This window comes from Micropterus dolomieu, linkage group LG01 (genome assembly GCF_021292245.1).
Source record: "Micropterus dolomieu isolate WLL.071019.BEF.003 ecotype Adirondacks linkage group LG01, ASM2129224v1, whole genome shotgun sequence".
In the NCBI taxonomy this organism is placed as follows: domain Eukaryota; kingdom Metazoa; phylum Chordata; class Actinopteri; order Centrarchiformes; family Centrarchidae; genus Micropterus; species Micropterus dolomieu.
Genome location: NC_060150.1, coordinates 51,717,913 through 51,738,223, shown reverse-complemented (window position 1 = coordinate 51,738,223; position 20,311 = coordinate 51,717,913). Strand labels below are relative to the sequence as shown.

The 20,311-nt window shown below is 41.7% G+C and overlaps 1 protein-coding gene across 3 annotated transcripts in view; it reads left to right on the top strand.

Moving 5' to 3' along the window:
- LOC123969209 (zinc finger protein 2 homolog) overlaps positions 1 to 5,870 on the top strand; it is a 118,983-nt gene extending 113,113 nt beyond the window's left edge. For all 3 annotated transcript variants that reach the window (XM_046046389.1, XM_046046397.1, XM_046046381.1), the window contains one exon: positions 2,638 to 5,870. In XM_046046389.1, the coding sequence (XP_045902345.1) occupies positions 2,638 to 3,755 (1,118 nt within the window). In that variant the 3' untranslated portion in view covers positions 3,756 to 5,870. The remainder of the gene's footprint in view (positions 1 to 2,637) is intronic.
- Positions 5,871 to 20,311: the final 14,441 nt, after the last annotated feature.

Sequence of the window (20,311 nt, the reverse complement as noted above, 5' to 3'; positions counted from 1 at the left end):
AATCACTGGAGCTGTGTGAAGTTCCCTCCTGCTTCAAACGCTCCACAATCATCCCGGTCCCAAAAAAACCCTCCATCTCTGGACTAAATGACTACAGGTCTGTCGCCCTGACATCTGTAGTCATGAAGTCCTTTGAAAGACTGGTGTTGGCCCACCTGAAGGACATTACAGGCCCCCTGTTTGACCCCCTGCAGTTTGCCTACAGGGCTAACAGGTCTGTGGATGATGCTGTGAACTTGGGTCTGCATTACATCCTGCAACACCTCGACTTTCCAGGGACACATGCTAGGATCCTGTTTGTGGACTTCAGCTTGGCGTTCAACACCATCATCCTGGACATCCTCAGCACCAAACTCACCCAGCTCACTGTGCCAGCCTCCTCCTGACTAACAGGAGTCAGCAGGTGAGGCTGGGAAACATCACATCCAGCACCCGGACTATCAGCACTGGCGCCCCCCAGGGGTGTGTGCTCTCCCCACACAGGTGAGGATTAGCTGGCTCTCTGGTGCGGTCAGAACAACCTGGAGCTTAACACGCTCAAAACTGTGGAGATGACCGTGGACTTCAGGAGGAGCCCCCCACCCTGCCCCCCATCACCATACTCAACAGCCCTGTGTCTGCTGTGGAATCCTTCAGGTTTCTGGGTTCCACTATATCCCAGGACCTGAAGTGGGAGCCCAACACTGACAGCATCATCAAGAAGGCCCAGCACCAGCTCAGGAAGCTCAACCTGCCTAAGGAGCTGCTGATCCAGTTCTACACAACCATCATCCAGTCTGTTCTCTGCACGTCCATCACTGTCTGGTTTGGATCTGCCACCAAAAAGGACAGGAGCAGACTACAAAGGACAGTCAGGACTGCAGAAAAGATCATCGGTGCCAACCTGCCCTCCATTCAGGACTTATACATTTCCAGAGTCAGGAAACTGTACACCAAAACCAAAAGACACAGAAGCAGTTTCTTCCCACAAGCCATCACTCTGATGAACAGCTGATTTCTGACTCACAGTGTCAGGAACAATTCCTGTGCAATAACCCAGTAACTCTGTCTCTAATCAGCCACCTGTTTACTGGTTTCCACTTATTATTTATTTATTCACCATTCTCTATTTCAGCGCTGTTCATACTATGTCATATTGTATATACTATATACCAATACACCTACCTCAGGTCATAAGGTCATAGGTCTTGTTTATTATTTCCAGCATCCTTTGCACTATGCTCCATCACACTGTGTACATGTGTACATGTATGTGTATGTGTACTTATATATCATATCCACCTTCAACATGTACATAATGAGAATAATAGTTTACTCTTGCATCCATTGCACTCTCTCACTGCACTATTTGTCAATATGTCTATATTGTTTTGTTCATAGTGTGTATATTAGTGTTGTCTATACTGTAGTTTGTGTCTGATTTTATTTTATTATTATTTTATTATTGTGTTATGGTATTTTTGTATGAGTAAGCACATCATGAGCAATGTACAATCCAAATTCCTCGTATGTGTACACATACCTGGCAATAAATGCTGATTCTGAACTGTGTAGATGTCGAATATTGGCAGTTTTACTAAAAATGATGGCGAATCTAAAATGTGCTCAAACATTTTCGGAGCTGTGACGCTCCACAACCGTTAGCGGGGGAAGCTAACGAGCCGGCCGACCAGATCAGCTCACAGAGCCCTCAGACACGCAGACCACTGCAGCCAATATGGGGGTATTGCGCAATACCTGCAAGAACGCATCGTCTCAAACCGTCAGCAGCGTTTTGTGTGCTCGTGACAAGTTCATCTTCTAACAACTAGCAAGAACGCTCTCACCAAGAACACAAGTCCATTCTTTGAATTCTTGGTTGTGAGAAACACCCATTGACTAGATACTGACCGTCACGTTATGTGAACTTCAAACAAAATGTAGCAATATTATTGCGAGTAGCCTTCGCTCTTTGAAGGGCTGCGAGAGAGGCTGCGTCACGATAATCGGTTACTATCCCTAACGTTAACTAAATAAAATTCTGTCTATTGAATAGTCCAAAAATACTATATTTGTGTCGCCTACTTCGTCCAACACTGCTGATAGTAATACGTTTTGAAAACAATGTCATCAGTTGAAAGCGGAACGAAGATCTCCCGCATTTCCGCTGTCGGAACTTAAGAGTGTGACATCTGGCGGAAGCAAACAATACCAGCGCCAGCGTTAGTTGCATGTGTTAAAATCGCTGGAAGTTATTGTAGTCTTAGCGCCGGCAATTATTTAATTTGTGATGAAGCAACAATGTCTTCAGTTGAGAGTTTGAGAGAGTTTGTCAACGAGCGACTAACTGCTGCTGCTGAAGAAATATTCAGAGTTTTTAAAAACACTATGTTCGAGTACGAGGAAGAGATCGTTCGTCAGCGCAGACTGCTGGATATCGTTTGGAAACCCGAAATAAAGTTACACAGGATAGGTGAGGAAAGATTCATTATATAAGTAACACAAAACAGAGGGAATATATTTATATAAAAGTGTTTAAATAAATACTGATTCTTTAATATACTGTATACTGGTACTCATCTCCCCACGTCTCTGCATTCTTTCTTTACCATCACAGTAGTAACGTTAGCCTGTTCCTTTTGTTCTCTGTCCCTCCAGAGCTCCCACAGCAACATGTCTGTAAGGAGGAGGAGGTTCTGGCTGACCAGCAGCTCTGGATTCAGGAGAGGATCCCCGGTCTGGACCAGGAGGACCCACAGCCTCCACAGGTTAAAGAGGAACAGGAGGAACTCTGTACCAGTCAGGAGGGAGAGCAGCTTGTAGTGAAGCAGGAGACTGACACCTTTATGTTGACTCCTACTTATGAGGAAAGTGACCACAGTGAAGCAGAACTGAAAAGTGACCACCAGCTCCTCTCTCACAACTGTCATGTAGCTGAGAGCCCGGATCAAAAAGGAGGTGAGCATGAAGACTCAGGATCAACTAGAGATGTAGAGCCAAAACAAAAGAATCAAGATCACAACAGCAGAAGCCCCAGAAACAATGTACACAAGTCTACCATGTCAGAGGTTCACCATGATCCTCACACAGGTAAAAACTCTTTCACATGTGACACATGTGGAAAAGGTTTTCAGCACAAGTCAAAATTTCAGAGACACCTGAGAATTCACACAGATGAGAGGCCGTATTCATGCAAAACATGTGGGAAATCTTTTAGCCGAAGGAGTGGCTTGAAAGTCCATATGAGAATCCACACAGGTGAGAAGCCATATTCTTGTCACACATGTGGGAAAGACTTCCGAACCAGCGAACAATTGCAACTCCATATGAGAACCCACACAGGCGAAAAGCCGTATTCTTGCGAAACATGTGGGAAATCTTTTAGCCAGAGGAGTAACTTGATAGCCCATCTGACAACCCACACAGGTGAGAAGCCCTATTCTTGTGAAACTTGTGGTAAAGACTTCAGAACCAGCGATCACTTGCTTCTTCACATGCGATCCCACACAGGTGAGAAGCCATACCTTTGCAAAACCTGCGGTAAAAGATTCCGTGACACTTCAGCATTTAAAGAACATACGAGAACCCACACAGGTGAGAAGCCGTATTCTTGCAAAACATGTGGGAAAGCCTTCAGAACCAGCAGTCAGTTGCAAATCCATATAAGAATCCACACAGGTGAGAAGCCGTATTCTTGTGAAACATGTGGGGAAACTTTCAGAGTTAGTAGTCAATTGAAAATCCACATAAAAAGAAAACACAAAAAGATGTGTTGATGCCTCTGATTTGACACGGCACAGAAGGCAGCATACAGACAAGTAATCTTGTGGGAGACAATTCATTTCTAGAAGTTTGTGGTCAAAACACAAGAACTTACAAAAGTGAAGAGCTGCATAATTGCAGCACTTGTGCTAAAAGTTTTAATGAAATCACATACTCAAAACTCCCGAGGATCAATATACTTCTATGGTAATGAAGTATTTTGAGCACTATGTCCTGTCCCACTTCAAGTCCACTACAGACCCACTCCTGGACCCCCTGCAGTTCACCTACAGAGCCAATAGGTCTGTGAACAATGCAGTAAACATGGCCCTTCACTATACCTCCAGCAACTGGACTCCTCAGGAACCTACGCCAGGATCCTGTTTGTGGATTTCAGCTCTGCTGCTCTCCCAGCTGAGCATGCCTGACGCCACCTGCAGGTGGTTCACAGACTTCCTGTCTGACAGGAAGCAGCACGTGAAGCTGGGAAAACATGTCTCTGACTCCAGGACCATCAGCATCGGTTCACCTCAAGGCTGCGTTCTTTACCTTCTGCTCTTTTCTCTGTACACTAAGAGCTGCACCTCCAGTCACTAGGGGTGTAACGGTATACAAAAATCTCAGTTCGGTACGTACCTCGGTTTTGAAGTCATGGTTCAGTTTATTTTTTAAATAATTATAAATTGCTGCTGGTTTATTATGAAGTTTTGTAAACATCCAAATTAGTTTGCAATTTTTTAAACAAACTTCCAAATTACACATAATGAAGAAATTATTTAAAATAAAAAAGAATAAGAAATAAAATACTGCTGCAAACTACTAACAAGTTCTTCTCTAAATAAATATTCTCAAAACAATACCACATATAGCTAATAAAATATAATAAAAAATATATAATAATATGGATTCCACTGCAGCATTCTTCTTCTTCTTCTTCTTCTTCTTTTATTCCGTCTATGAGCATTATCAATCCCAGCTTGACGGCTTGTTAAGATAAAAAAAATAACTTTTCTGTTTAAATATTGAAAGGCGTTTGCACTGTGCTCGTTTTTGTTTTTTTCCCTTGTTGCAGTGACGTTCTCATTCGTGTGATACCATAAGTGAGTTAGCAAGTTTGACGTGTTGGTAGAAACATAACCGATCACTACTGAGAAATGTCGGCCTGCTGCCTTCGTCTTATCGACTTGTACGTTGTTGTATTTCACTAGGAAACTGAAGTGTTCCCAAACAGAACAGGTTAACAATAAGGGAGGGTCCTAAAGCTCTGGCTTCTCTGCACTGGCCATGATGCTCAAGTCACTAGTTAGCGAGAGGCTGGGCCAAAGCGTGCTGCTTGTGTAGCGCTGTAAGGCAGAGATTTGGTCCACCACTAAATATGTCCGTGTAGAAACTCGGAATTTACTTATGTTCCACACACAAAACAAGCCTAGTATATGACGTTAAAGACTGCATTCGGTGCACATGTGCACTGTTCCAAACGTTCTGTACTGAAACGGTCTGGTACGAATACATGGACCATTACACCCCTACGGGTCACCAGTCCGTCAAGCTCCTGAAGTTTGGGTGAAGACATCATGACTATTAGTCCGCAGCAGAGATAAGGGCGGAAAAGGAGAAGTGGAAGGACCAAACATGAACATATCCTCACCGCCACCCAGTACATACACCAGCACACACAATTACACCTAATGACAACATAAAGAGAGAAAATAGAAAGGAGTCGGATATAGACTGGCGACACCAAAAAGAGACTTCAGAGTTTTCTTCAGTGGCTATTGTGCGGCAGAGGATAACCACTCCTAAAACATCTGAAGAATTATTGGACTCTGAAGTTTCTGTTGTTCAATTGCATCATAGACTGAGGACTTTCTGAGACATTCTGAGGGCTTTGGACAAAGCCTCAAGTTTCTACAGTATTCCACAGCTCCACAGAAGAGGGATAGATCTGCTAACCGGACAACTCCTTCGCCTCCTCTCTCCAGCAAGAAGACCTCCAAATTATGCAAGCTCAGCTATTTTAATCAGGTTTTGAATTCTAGACATTTTATCATTTTCATCCATTTTAAGTTGTCCAGTATAAGTTGTATCCTTAATTTTGGAATAAAAATAGAATCACTACATTTAAAGTACAAGTTGTAGACATTGAATTTATTTCTTCACTAAGGTAGTAATTAGTAATGGTGGTTTTAACATATTTTAAAGGTCCTATAGGTTGCTCTAGTGAAATTAAACCATCCCTGGGGCAGGGCTCAACAATGATGGTGGCCCGATGGCCCGGGGCCAGTAAAAAGTAACGTCGGGAGGCCAGTGCAAAAACACTAGTATTAAAAAAACAAAACAATCACATTAGAAATTCAACATCCTGCACTTGTTTTGCAGCTCATGGTGCGCACCGTTGTCCAATCCAGAGTTTTAGTTACTGTTATTTTTCTAATCTCAATCATGTGCCAACCTCTGTGTCTGAAAAGTGAAACCATGCAAATGGAACTTAGACCTGCATTCTCTCTAACAGCCAGCAGGGGGCGAGCTAGGTGGTTTTAAAAAGAAGTCTGGTTGTTTAGAAATAAAGGTAAAATGTTGCTACTTCTCAGCTGAATTATTACCCTAGTAAACACTTTCATAATAAGTTTATGGTCTCAGCCGCTAGTTTCAAGTGATCAATACAGCATGATGTTCATTTAGTAAATTATGGTCCTATTTAGGGGAAAACAGACGATAATGCAGCATATGCTTTTGGTCAAGACTACCTTGTGATTGACAGGTCGATACCATGGCGAAGACCGTTGAGTTAGAAGCTAGGCGAATCACTTCGACACCAGCTTAAACAGTCCCCAGATATACCGAATAGAGTAATACCCAGAAGAATGAGGATCAGAACCTTATAACAGAGAGCTGGACCAGTAACTCCTGGACAGGTATTTCAGAATCTAATAATATCTTTATATTTACATAGGTTTATTTTTTGTTGCACACCTAGTCGCCAAAACAAATTGCCAGTATGTGTAAAAATATTATGGCAATTAATCCAATTTTGATAAGATTACAAAGAGTACAGTCTAGACAACCTCAACATGAAAAGGACTGTGATAACTTATGTGTTGGCGCTATATAAATATATATATATATATATATATATTTTTTAAATGAAATTGAATAAAAGCCACATTTCTTGATAAATAACTTACACGTTTAATTGATTGTTAATGTTTATTTTAAGAAATAGCATAGAGATTTTATCAACTACACACACAGATTCAAAACCACAGAAAAGTCATCACAAAATTAAGAGTCACGCTAAAAACTTTACCAACCGTAATGCGTTAAAAAGTCCTTCAAATGTGTCAAATAGAAAAGCTTTTTAAATACCAAATTTCAGAGACACCAGAGCGTCCACACAGGTGAGAAGCCATATTCTTACAAAACATACAGTTTCAGTTCAGTAAAACATTGTATGACTTCACAGTTCTGCAACAATCAAGTCTATTTATTTACATACATTACATTTTGTTTGAGCTACAGCATTTCTTAGAACAATTAGTCTTCTACGTCTTGGGAATCTTTTGTTTCACAGTGTGTGCACAGTAGTGGGAAATTTTGTCAATATTATAACACAAGTTTTGAATAAAATGTCATCAGTTTGAAAGCGGTTCAGTGATTTTGAGGATGGCTATTAACAAATCCTCTGGGATGAATGTGCTCACAACCAATTTTTATTTGTTCTTTTGGAAGGATGTAAGAAATACATTATTCCAAGCACTGAGAGTGTATAGAGAAGAAAGAACTGATGTCAAGTATGAAACAAGGTTTAATCACACTGATTCCTAAAGCTGGCAAAGATAAAAGAATATGTGTAAAAAAAAACAACTTGGCAATAAATCTGAGTTCCTACTTGTATAAACTATTGGGTAGTTTAATTTCTAACAAAATATATTTTTAAAACTGTATGTTTTGTGTGAAAACCTTCATTTGTAAAGTAAGAAAAAGTGAATAGTAGCCTAAAATACCTCCCAACTGATGTCACTGACTAACATGTAACATTTGTATGTTGCAGCTAGTCAGCGTTGAGCTCAATCTAAGTTCTTGTTTTTTTTTTATCTTAACCTGAAAAGTATCTACTGTGACTTCATACAGCTGACGTATACATGTTTTTGGGTAAAAGGTGGTGAAGAATTAAAGTAGGCCACTTAATGTTTTTTTCATTACAAAACTGATGGTTTGTTTCCCGTCAGTTAAACTGTATGTACATCAACCTGTGAGTTCTGAAGTGAATCCACACTAGAACTACTGACAAAAACCACATTTAGGACAATTGACCTTTCGCTAGGCACTGCCTCCCTTAGTTACTGTTACTAACACTGACAAACTGTCAGTGCTGCCACTGTCTATTACTACTCTGGAGAAATTGACAAATTTGTTGGAAAAATCGATCTCTAAAAGAAGCAGACAGTTTTGCAGTTGCATTATACATTCAGTAAAGAAAGAAATTCAGATAAATAAGTACCAGTATATTCAATGCTTGAAGTGGGCTAGTAGCCACATCCGGTAGAGATATATTTTACTCGTTGTGTAACAGAACGTTCTTGCCTGCCTGCTAATCTCTGTCTGCCGAGACAAAGAAAAGAGAAGCTTGAGTGCCTGTTATGCAGCCATGTGCATGAAGTAGTTTGCCAGTGTCACTTTTTGTGATCCGACCCATCCAAAAAAGTCATAGGTGTCATTGACACTGGAGTCATGTCAGAATCAGAATGTCTCCACCACTTTTTGAAAGCATTTGTTAAAAATGTTCTGAACAGCTTGCAACAAGAAAATGTAAACTAACAAATGAAAATGCTTTGAGAAAGCTTTATTTGCACAATCCGAAAACATGCAATGCAATTTAAATATAGAAGAAACAAATGTGCAAAATTGCTTAAGGTAAAAAAAAATTACGATTCAGTTATATTTTTATATTTTGTTTTGTCACCTGCCATTTTGTGTTTCGCTTCATATAAATAAAGACATTTCCTACATTAAATGGTGCAGAAAATGTCTCCAGAATGCAGGTAAATAAGAGTTTAATGCTGAAAATCTTCTTCTGTATTTCATCATCAAAAATAATTTTGAATGACTTTTCATCTTGTTCTCCTGAAGTGTATTGTGACACCCCAAATCTGTGCCCTTATGTCCCTACCACTTTTCAACACAAAGTGATGACCGTTGAGTAAACTTTTGAGTTGTTAAACTTGTTCTGCATGAATGGTTCTGATTATTATTAAGTTAGTACTTAGCATTAAGAAACCTGCGACTAACACAATAAGTCAACGAATGAAAACAACACACAAAAATGAAACAGCTGTTTTGTCCAAATGGAATTAATATTGTAGCCTACTAGTGGAAAATCGATAAAGTAGTCTGTCTATATTATTATTTGAAAGTTTAATGAATACAAAGCTAATACACACACCAACACGTCAATGGAGAGTACTGGCACCTATTTTGTTCCACTTCAAGCACTGAGTATGCTTATTATGTATATTAGTCTTCATAATCGGATTTAGCAGTGAGCAAATACTCATGAGTTTAGCCCACAATCACTATCATGCACATTTGAGACTTCGCCTGTGAAGGGAGTTCAACCTACTATCAAGCAAACTCAAGGTTGAAAAACTGACTGCCTACACTGGTGGTAAACGGTCACTTTTCAGTTCGGCTTCACTGTGGTCACTTTCCTCATAAGTAGGAGTCAACATAAAGGTGTCAGACTCCTGCTTCACTACAAGCTGCTCTCCCTCCTGACTGGTACAGAGTTCCTCCTGTTCCTCTTTAACCTGTGGAGGCTGGGGGTCCTCCTGGTCCAGACCAGGGATCCTCTCCTGAATCCAGAGCTGCTAGTCAGCCAGGACCTCCTCCTCCTTACAGACATGTTGCTGTGGAAGCTCTGGAGGGACAGAGAACAAAACAGGCAAATGTTACTACCAGAGCTGCCAACTCTCACGCAATTGAAAGGTACCTTTTGAGCGAAATTCTATAATTGACGCACTAAGATGAGAATGTGTAGTAGCAGACAACTTTTGACCGAGTGTTAGCTGTTAGAGGTTTTTTTACAGTTGCTTTCAGTTTTGGTAACCTCCTCGTCTCATCCTAACATACCGTCCCAAACAGGTTGTGTATCTGTCAGACGTTCTAAAGGGGGTACTACCATATCAGCAGAGCAATCACATAATGCACAGCAACTAGGGCAGTAAAACATATTATGAATTCTCATTAAATGGAGAAGTTAGTCCCGTCATATTGCGACTTTTTTTTAATGCGCATGCTCAGAGTATTTCTCTATGCAAGTAGATCACACAAATTTAATGGCAAGTGGGGCTAAGGCTGTAGCCCCACTACAGCGTCATTTCATATTTCAGAGTTAATTGGCTATCTGTCTGTCTGGCACCAGCATTCATTGGCAAGAAGAGCGAGGGAAGATTGTTTTAGAACAAAGAAGTTTGAAACCCCTAATTTGAAGGAGAAACTGGAATTAAATTGTCTGTTAAATTGTTGACAGCCACAGGATATTGTCATCACTCAAACTGCTGGTAAAAGCAACCGCGGATTTAACTTATTCAAATGCAGGAGGAAATTTCACAGAAGGCCTATAACTCATAAAATGCACCGACCTCCAATACTGAATCTCACTCCAAACTAAACTGAAAAGTTGGCAGCCCTGTTACTACTGTGATGGTACAGAAAAAATACAGACACAAAACCAGTTTAAAGACTTTGGATTTTATATAAAACAATTGTCTCTGTTTTGTGTTAGTTATATAATGAATCTTTCCTCACCTATCCTGTGTAACTTTACTTCGGGTTTCCAAACTATATCCAGCAGTCTGCGCTGACAATCGATGTCTTACTCGTACTCGACGATAGTGTTTTTAAAAATACTTCTACAGCAGCAGCAGATAGTCGTTGACAAACTCTCTCAAACTCTCAACTGAATACATTGTTGCTTCATTACAAATTAAATAATTAGCGGCGCTACGGTTACAATAACTCCTTCCAGCGGATTCAATACATACTGCTAACGCTCACGCTTGTATTGTTTACTTCCGCCGGATGTCACACAGTTGAAGTTCAGATAGCAGAAGTGCAGGAGCTTTTAGTTCCGCTTCAACGTTTTTTGTATTGAAGATAAACAGTACAAACAAACCAGGCATCTTATCATGTTTTATACTCACTCAGTACGCCACCCAGCTTCTAGTACAGGCTATGGTTATCTGTCGCCTCAACTACTGCAATGCCCTCCTAGCAGGTCTCCCAGCTTGTGCGGTGAAACCCTTACAAATGGTTCAGAACGCAGCAGCGTGTCTGGTTTTTGATCAGCCCAAAAGGACTCATGTCACTCCATTACTCATTGACCTCCACTGGCTCCCCGTGGCCTCCAGAATCAAATTCAAGTCACTGACGCTGCATACAGAGCGACTAGTGGGTCTGCATCCATCTACCTAAACTCCATAATACAAACTTAAGTTCCTTCTTGGCCGCTACGCTCCTCCAACGAACGCCGCCTGGCTCTGCCATCCCTTCACATAAAACAATCCCAGTCCCTGTTCTCATCTGTGACACCACGATGGTGGAACGAGCTACCACACGCCATCAGAGCAGGGGCATCCCTCTCTAACTTCAAGAAGCTCTTGAAAACTCATCTCTTCCGAGAACACTTCCTCTTATAAACATCTCTATGCACTTCCTGTGCTCTTCTTCTTCTATCCCCTACAATGATCTTGTATTGATTGCACTTTTTTGTTTTGATTGCACTTTTTAACTCTTACTTCCTTCCCTAGGTATTTACCCCACTGATGTGATATGTACTATGAGCTCATACTAGTATTTATTGCTGCTCTTACTAGAATGTATTGTCAGTTGTAGATCTGTATTTGATGCTTTGTTGATGCTTGTATGTTGTTCCTCAAATGTAAGTCGCTTTAGATAAAAGCCTCTGCCAAATGAGTAAATGTATATTTCACCACATCCTTTACACCATGTTAAGCGAAAATGGATGTCCAGTCTGTTTATTTTTTTGTAAACCAAAAATAAAATAACATAATAAAGTAGAGCTACCTCAAATTAACTTAAATCTGCTTAATAATTAAACTTGTTTGCGGATGACACCACCCTCATTAGGCTCATCTCTGGTGAGGATAAGTTTCTGGTGACCTGGTGCAGCCAGAACCAACTGGAGCTCAACACTCTGAAGACAGTGGAGATGGTCGTGTATTTTAGAAATAGCTCAGCCCCATCCTCCCCCATCATCCTGGGTGACTCCCCAGTCACCACTGTGGACTCCTTCCGCTTCCTGGGCACCATCATCTCCCAGTATCTCAAGTGGGAGCTGAACATCACCTCCCTCACCGCAAAGGCCCAGCAGAGGATGTACTTCCTGCTGCAGCTGAAGAAGTTCAGCCTGCCAAAGAAAATGATGGTGCACTTCTACACCGCCATCATTGAGTCCATCGTCACCTCCTCCATCACCATCTGGTACGCTGCTGCCACTGCCAGGGACAAGGATAATCAGTGATGGACACTAGGTACATTTACTCAAGTACTGTACTTGAATTAGAGTATTGTCTTTTCTTTTCGTTCCGCAAAGTGAATATAGACAATTTTTCCAGTTTTATATTTCACCACATCCCTTACATCATATTAAGTGAGAAGAGACTGGACATCAAATGACAGAAATTTATACAAAAATAATAAGGTAAATCAAAAATAAAATAACAATATTGCCACGAGCGGCAATGATCGGGATCAAAGCAAGTCACAAAAATCGCAACATATGATATTTTCAGAGGAGAAAAGTAGACGCAGATGGCTTAAGAGATTAAAGTGATGAAATAATTTAGACTCGATTTTTACCTAAACCCTACCTATGTGAACAGACTAAAACAGAGTATAATAATAAGAAAAGGTTAATAAAGAGAGAAAGGTCAAGGTATAAAAACACAATACATATACATATAAGACATAAACAATAATAGTAATAATAGCAATAATAACTAGACAGTGCAATTTCTGGAGAAATTGCAGTGTGAATGCTGGTTGTTGAAGGCTGATGCTAAACTGGATTGCTAAACTTCATGCAAGCTCTCATTTCAACCTCCTAAACAAGCAGTAGATGCTCCTGTCTCTTTAAGCTCCCCCCTACCCTCTCCAAAAGCCCACTGTGTTCTGATTGGCTGAGATCCTGAAGCAGGATGATTATGCTGCTCTGCGGTCGAGACAAACTAAGCATAGGAGTTGCCAGTTGTTATTGCGGCTGCAGGCAAATTACCATATACGGAAAACTAGCGCTGTATGACATCATTAAGAGTCAAGAGTAGAGCTTTGGCCACATTTAACATGAACATCTGACATTGTAACATTATAGATAAGACTATATATATATATATAAATTAAAGAAGCCTAATAAGTCTCCTTTAGAGAGAGTGTGTGTGTGTGTGCGTGTGCGTGTGTGTGTGTGTGTGTGTGTGTGTGTCTCTCTCTACTGGGACACACAGTTATGCATCGTTGGTTACGTATTGTAACCCCAGATTCTATGAGTATAGGCGTAGCCCTCTAAGAGCTGTCGCTATTGGGTCCATCCCCGCACGTGTGCGCGGTCCTGAAGATTTCTTTCGCGCCCATGTGCCATGCACGGGCCTCTCAGGTCCGCAAATTGGGTATATAATACTGGCGAGACCAGAGATCTGCTCCCAAAAGGTCAGCTTTTTTCTTTCTTCAGCTGACGCTGGTGGGACCAGTCGGGCCCGCAGCTTAGAGGGCGACGCCTACACTCATAGAATCTGGGGTTACAATACGTAACCAACGTTCAACGTTTATTTCGTATAGGCTTCGCCTTCTAAGAGCTGTGAGCTTGGGGAGATTGATGAAGTGGGCGGCCTTAGAAAAGTGGTTGACAATAGAGAGGATTGCAGTGTTACTTTGAGACGGGGGCAAGCTGGTCACGAAATCCAGAGCGATGTGGGACCAGGGACGACCAGGGAAAGGCAGGGGACAAAAGAGGCCAGATGTAGGACGATGGGAGGACTTGGAATGGAAAAACACAGAGCAAGCTGAGACAAAAGTCCACCAGAAATGCCGATTGAGTAGACACGGAGTCTGACTAATTCCAGGATGACAAGCGAAGTAGGGATGAAAAAACATCCTGGAGGGCCAGTACCAGGGTCGGGTTGGTGCTGTTGAGCCTCCTTCACCAGAGACTCGATTTCCCAGGTAACTGCCGCCACCATGCAGGAAGGAGGCAGAATGGTCTCAGGTTCCGAAGAAGACTCCTCGCTGGTGAATTGTCGAGACAAGGTGTTGGGTTTGGTGTTCTTAGAGGTGTAGGTGAGGGTAAACCGAAACCGATCAGAACACAGGACCCAGCGGGCCTATCTGGAACTGAGCCTCTTGGCAGACTGGAGATAGGCCAGGTTCTTGTGATCGGTCCTAACGATAAACGGCTGTTCGGACCTCCAGGTAATGTTTCCACTCTTCCAGGGCTAATTTCACTGCAAGGAGCTCTCTGTTGCCCACGTCATCGTTACATTCCACAGGGGTTAGACGGCGGAAAAAGAAAGCGCAGGGATGGAGCTTCTTATCCATATTGGAGCGCTCGGAGAGGACTGCACCCACCCCCGCATCCACCACGACGATGAACTGGCGGGAGGGGTCGGGCTGCACTAATATGGGGGCTGTGGTGAACTGCCGCTTGAGATGAGTAAACGGCAGGTCAGCTTCGGGGGTCCAGGTGAAGGGGGTGGATGTGGAAGTAAGGCGAGAGAGATGAGCTGCCACACGGCTGAAGTTCCTGATAAAGAGGTGATAGAAGTTGGCAAACCCCAGGAACTGTTGTATTTGCTTCCTGTTGACTGGCCTGGGCCCCCTTCGCCACTGCCTCGATCTTCGCCGGATCCACCTTCACCTGCCCACCTTGAATGACATATCCCAAGAAACTCACTGTGCTGGCGTGAAACTCACACTTTTCTGCTTTCACGTAGAGCTTGTTCTCCAGGAGTCTCTGTAGCACCTGTCGTACGTGGGAGATGTTCTGGAAGGGTCTTGGAATAGGTCAGAATGCAAGTACACAAACACAAATTGGTTAATGAAATCACAGAGAACGTCATTAACTAGGGCTATGAAAACTGCCGGAGCATTTGTGAGTCCAAAAGGCATTACCCGGTATTCGAAATGGCCCAAAGGTGTGTTGAAGACTGTCTTCCACTCGTCCCCAGACCTGATCCGCACCAGATGGTAGGCGTTCCGGAGGTCCAGTTTGGTGAAGACTGTAGCACCCTGGAGAAGCTCAAAAGCAGAGGAGATTAGAGGTAAGTGGTACTTTTCCTAAACGTGATTGCTTTGACCCCGGTAGTCAATGCAAGGACGAAGACTTTTATCCTTCTTTGCCACAAAGAAGAAACCAGCTCCCACAGGGGAAGAGGGAGGGCGAATGAGACCTGAGGCTAATTAGCTCTTAATGTAAGCTTCCATGGACTCCCTCTCAGGCTTGGACAGGCTATAAAGGCAGCTAGAGGGGAGTGTAGCACCAGCAAGGAGTTCGATATCACAGTCATATGGACGATGGGGCGGTAAGGTAAGGGCCAAATCTTTACTAAAGACTGTGCTAAGGGAGTGATATTCTGGAGGAACTTAAGAAAGATCTGGTTGGTCAGGGATCGGTTGGGGAACAGCCGCTGGTGGCAGAGCCGACTGCAGACAGACAGAAAGGCAGTGAGTCCTCCAGCCAATGATTCTGCCCGCAGACCAGTCTACGTGGGGATTGCGTTGCTTAAGCCAGGTGTAACCAAGCACTAAGGGGGAATCTGGAGTGGAGATGATGTTAAGTGTGTGTACCATGGAAGATACGCAGACGATCTGGCGAATACTGGCGTGCGGGACCGGGGTAGATAACAGGCGAAAGAGGTGCAGGTGTGTGGAGGCACAGTTGTCAAATAAGTTGAGATCCCAACGCTCTTGCTATCAGGTCGCAAAGAAGAAAACTGGAGCCTTTCTCCCTTTAGTAACAGCAGTGAGTGAGAAAAGGGAAGTGCAACATCCTTCCATCTGCAAAACACAGAGCTTAACAATGCTATAAGCAATATATTGAATAATGATTAAAAGAAAGATATTTGGTATTAAACATGATATGAGGATGATTGAAAATCAGGATCTCATTGATATTGAAGATTAATAAATTGAATTGATATTCCGATTGTAAAATACATAATATGGTTAAAGTAAGGAGAATTAGGGTAAAGGTTAAATAACTGTGCAAAAGGTCACTAAGTTTGGGTGAAGACATGACTATGAGTCAATGGGAGAGAAGGGTCAGCAAGGGGAAATGAAATGGCCAAACAAGGACATCTCTGGCCCAACTGAATTTAAGAATGAACAAGCTATGTGACTCTACTCGACCCTGCTCCGTTTTCCATTGCAGATAGTACCCAGAGATAGCACGTAACTTGTCGTCATAGAGACGCCACACACAACTGCCGCGAAATAATGTTCAATGTGACACACACACACGCGATCCACACAGCTTTCTCTTTTTTAAGTTAAAACATTTCAACATTCCTCAGAATGTAAAGACAGATAAGTGGTATGAAAACCTTCCAGCTGTGTTTTCCTCTGCTGTTGCTGCAGCGGTCTGTGTGATGGCGGGAGCAGAGGGCTCTCTCTTGCCGCTTGGCAAGCTTTATGACGCGTTTTCATTGTGACGTCACAAGTAAAGGAAGTGAAGGTCTGAACAACAAACGAGCTGTTTTTTCAAGCAGTTCAGAGCAGAGTTTTCTGTGGGAGATGGGAACTCCCTTTGGGCTGGACTTTGGGCTTTTTCATTTTGCAAACCTATTACATGCACAAAAAAGATAAATAACTCAATAAAGGAGAGGGAAAAAGCCAAAAAGCATAATACCACCTCTTTAACACCCGCCAAATGCAGGTGGATTTCAGCCGTGGTGGGTAACACAGTCACTCCCAATAGCCACTTGGGCGTGTTGTGGAGGGCGCTACTTGGGTCGGGCCTACTATTTGTCCAGCAGCTCCTGTGTTGACCAAGAGGGGAAGATACGCGTCAGGTTTAGGGGACGCGGAGGTGAGGGAGGGGGGGTGGTTGTGGGACTGTATTGTAGTTCTTGTTCGGCTCAGATGCACGTTTTATTTACTTGCATTCAGTATTGTAACAGCATTTGTATTTTTTCAAAATGACTCAAGTACAAGGTAAAATGCATGTAGGAGGCAGAGATTTACAACTGATTTCATGGAACGTGAAAGGGCTTGGTAGTGTAGTCAAAGGGGGAAAGTTTTTAAACACCTGAAATCTTTTTCTGCGGATATAATTTTTTTGCAAGAGACCCATATCAAAACAACTATGCAGCATAGGTTGAAATGCAATTGGGTATCTCAGATATATCAATCGCCATTTACCTCGCATGCCTATGGTGTGGCAATATTGTTTCGAAAAAATATCCCATTCCAGGTAACTTCTGTTAACAGTGACCCTCTTGGTAGATATTTGTTGGCCTCTGGTACTATAAACTCGTTCTCAGTAACCCTGCTTAACATATATGGTCCGAACACGGACAAGCCCAATTTTTTCAAAAAGGTTTTTGATCTGCTTCCAGACGATAGTGACTCAAATATAATAATAGCCGGGAATTTTAACTGCTATCTAGATCCTTTCTTAGATAGATTATTTACACAACCAGCACCTGAAATTGCATCTGTAAAGCTTCTAAACAACCTTTTGAAATCTAGGAATCTAGTAGATATTTGGAGGATTCAGCATCCTACAAGCAAAGAGTATTCATTCTACTCAAATGTTCACAAATCCTACAGTAGGATTGATTATTTTTTGACTAGCTCTAACCTTATTTCTCAAATCATCAATTCCAAGTACCATAATATTTTAATTTCTGACCATAGCCCCTTAGCAATATCATTAAATATTTCCCTCCCAAAACAGACTTATTCTTGGCGTTTTAACCCAAATCTTCTAAGTGATGACAACTTTGCTAAGAATATAACCTCTAAATTGGAAGATTTTATAGAATTAAATGATAATGTTGAAGTATCTGACTTGACCCTATGGGAAACATTAAAAGTCGTTTTGTGTGGTGATATAATCTCCTACACCTCAGCCATTAAAAGGAGAGAGAGATGAGGCTACTTGAAATTAACAACACTCTTCCTATTTTGGAAAGAACTTACCAAATTTCTAAATCACCGGATCACTATAAAGAGATATTGAAGCTTAAATATGAATACAATGATATTATGAGTGGCCAAGTTAAGAACTTGCTTTTTGAAATTAAGGCAGAAACCCTTTGAGTTTGGGGATAAAGCAGGTAAACTGTTAGCACAACAGCTTAAAGGTGCCCAGACTTCAAGAGCAATTTGTGGTATTAAGTCTAAAACAGGCATTCTTCTAACCAATCCTGCTGACATAAACGGTCATTTCAGTGAATTCTATTCTGAGCTTTACTCCTCAAAACACAATGTTTCACAATCTAACTTGAATGATTTCTTTGAATCTATATCATTGCCCAAATTGAGTGATGCTGCTACGAAATGTCTTGATTCAGACTTTGCACTGCAGGAAGTCATCAATGCCATAAAGTCATTTCCATCAGGCAAGGCTGCTGGGCCCGATGGTTACAATCATCTGATTTATCTGTGACAAACCTTTTATTTAGGAACAACAAATCCAGAATAAAGCACAGTATTTACACAAACATCAAGGAAATATAAAAAGTATATTCTATTGTTTTTGGTTTATTTTCGGTTGCTTTCCTACTTCTTTTTACCCTCTGACAAAATGCCAGTGGTGGCCACATCATGCGACCTCCTCTTTCTTCTTCGGTTTCTGGCAATAAGAGAAAAAAACAAAAAACAAAACACAAATTGTTACTGGTCAAGTGCAGTAAACTTTAAATTGACTCCACCAACACAAAACATGGCTTAATAACAATCACATTTAACAAGCATAAAATTCAGCTTAATAACTATTGTTGAGTAAGAATGTATCATCTATCTAACTTAATACATTTAATTTATCCAGAATGTATCATTTACTCAACTTATCATCTCTCAGTATGTTATGCCTTATTCAATTCAATTTTATTTATATAGCGCCAAATCACAACAACAGTTATCTCACAGCGCTTTTCATAAAAGAGCAGGTCTAGACCGTACTCTATGATGCTATTTACAGAAGCCCAACAGTTCCCACCAAGAGCAGCACTAGGCGACAGAGGCAAGGAAAAACTTCCTTTTAAGAGGCAGAAACATCGAGCAGAACCATGGCTCAGGGTGGGCGGCCATCTGCCTCGACCGGTTGGGGTGAAGGAGAGAGAGGGAGAGAGAGAGGGAGAGAGAGAGAGAGAGCAGGAGAGGAACAGAGAGAGAAAAGAGAGGGATGGAAGGAGAGAGAGGGGAGGGAGGCAGCCTACACAATATACACATAGAGGTACAGACAGTAAAGGTTATGTTGCTGTGGACTAAATGAATAATGGTACAGATATTTACAGTAGTGTTAATGATAATAATCGAATGTTAATGATTATAATAACAATAATAACATTAAAGCTGCAAGCAGCATTGGGCGGGCCCTCGCACTTGTAGCACTTCCGGGTGTGAGCCGGCCGAGTTGCACATTCTGGAGCTCTGCCGGTGCGGCTGTGAATTTCTTACGCGGTTCCGACCCCGTATGAAGGTGCTATATGTCACTTCCTGTGTCCCCTATGTGGAGCTACATAGCACTTGCCGCTATGAATATAAATCGGTATTAGCGTTTAGATGTCTGCGGGGTGGGAGAGTTATCAAGCACGTAAACAATATGATTTGGGTACAACAATAATGTACCCAAACAATAAAATAAATTCCTTTTATATTTCCCTGCCTTGTTGTTTATGTGTACATACAGAGGAAGAATGTGAGAACAGCACACATTTCATCGTTACTGTGTGTTAGAGCATGGGAGAACAGTGGATACTTTTAATACAGCCCACACCCCTAATACTGTGTAACTATAACAAGTAGAGAACGGAAGAAAAAGATGTTCTTTCTTTATATATATAAAATTTATATATAGCTTATTCATATTGTGTAATGAATGAAAATAAATAGGCCTACTAGGCTCCTCTCTACTTTGACATTTAAGATTAGCTTGTTTGATCCACCTTCATACACATGTGACATTACTGTACAACTTGAGAAAGGTGAGTTGTTTTCTGCTCCAGCCTGCCTAAAAGAAAAGCGTTTTGGGGATTAAATGGACTTTATTAGCTGCTGCAGTGCAGGATGAACTCAGAATAGCCTTATTATTCTAAATCACGCAACGAAGAAGAAGAAATGCATAATAAATCCTGGGACAAAATCTGTCCACAAATACTGTACAGCATGTAGTCTAATGAACAAGACTTGTGTTATAGCTGACTTGGGCAGTGAAATGTTTTTTTTAATCATCTGGTCATAGTTGTCCACAACTCAAATCAGAATATAAGAAGAAATGTTTTATACCACCTCAAGAAGGCTTCCTATCAGAAAGGTAGGAAGGTATTTCAAATGT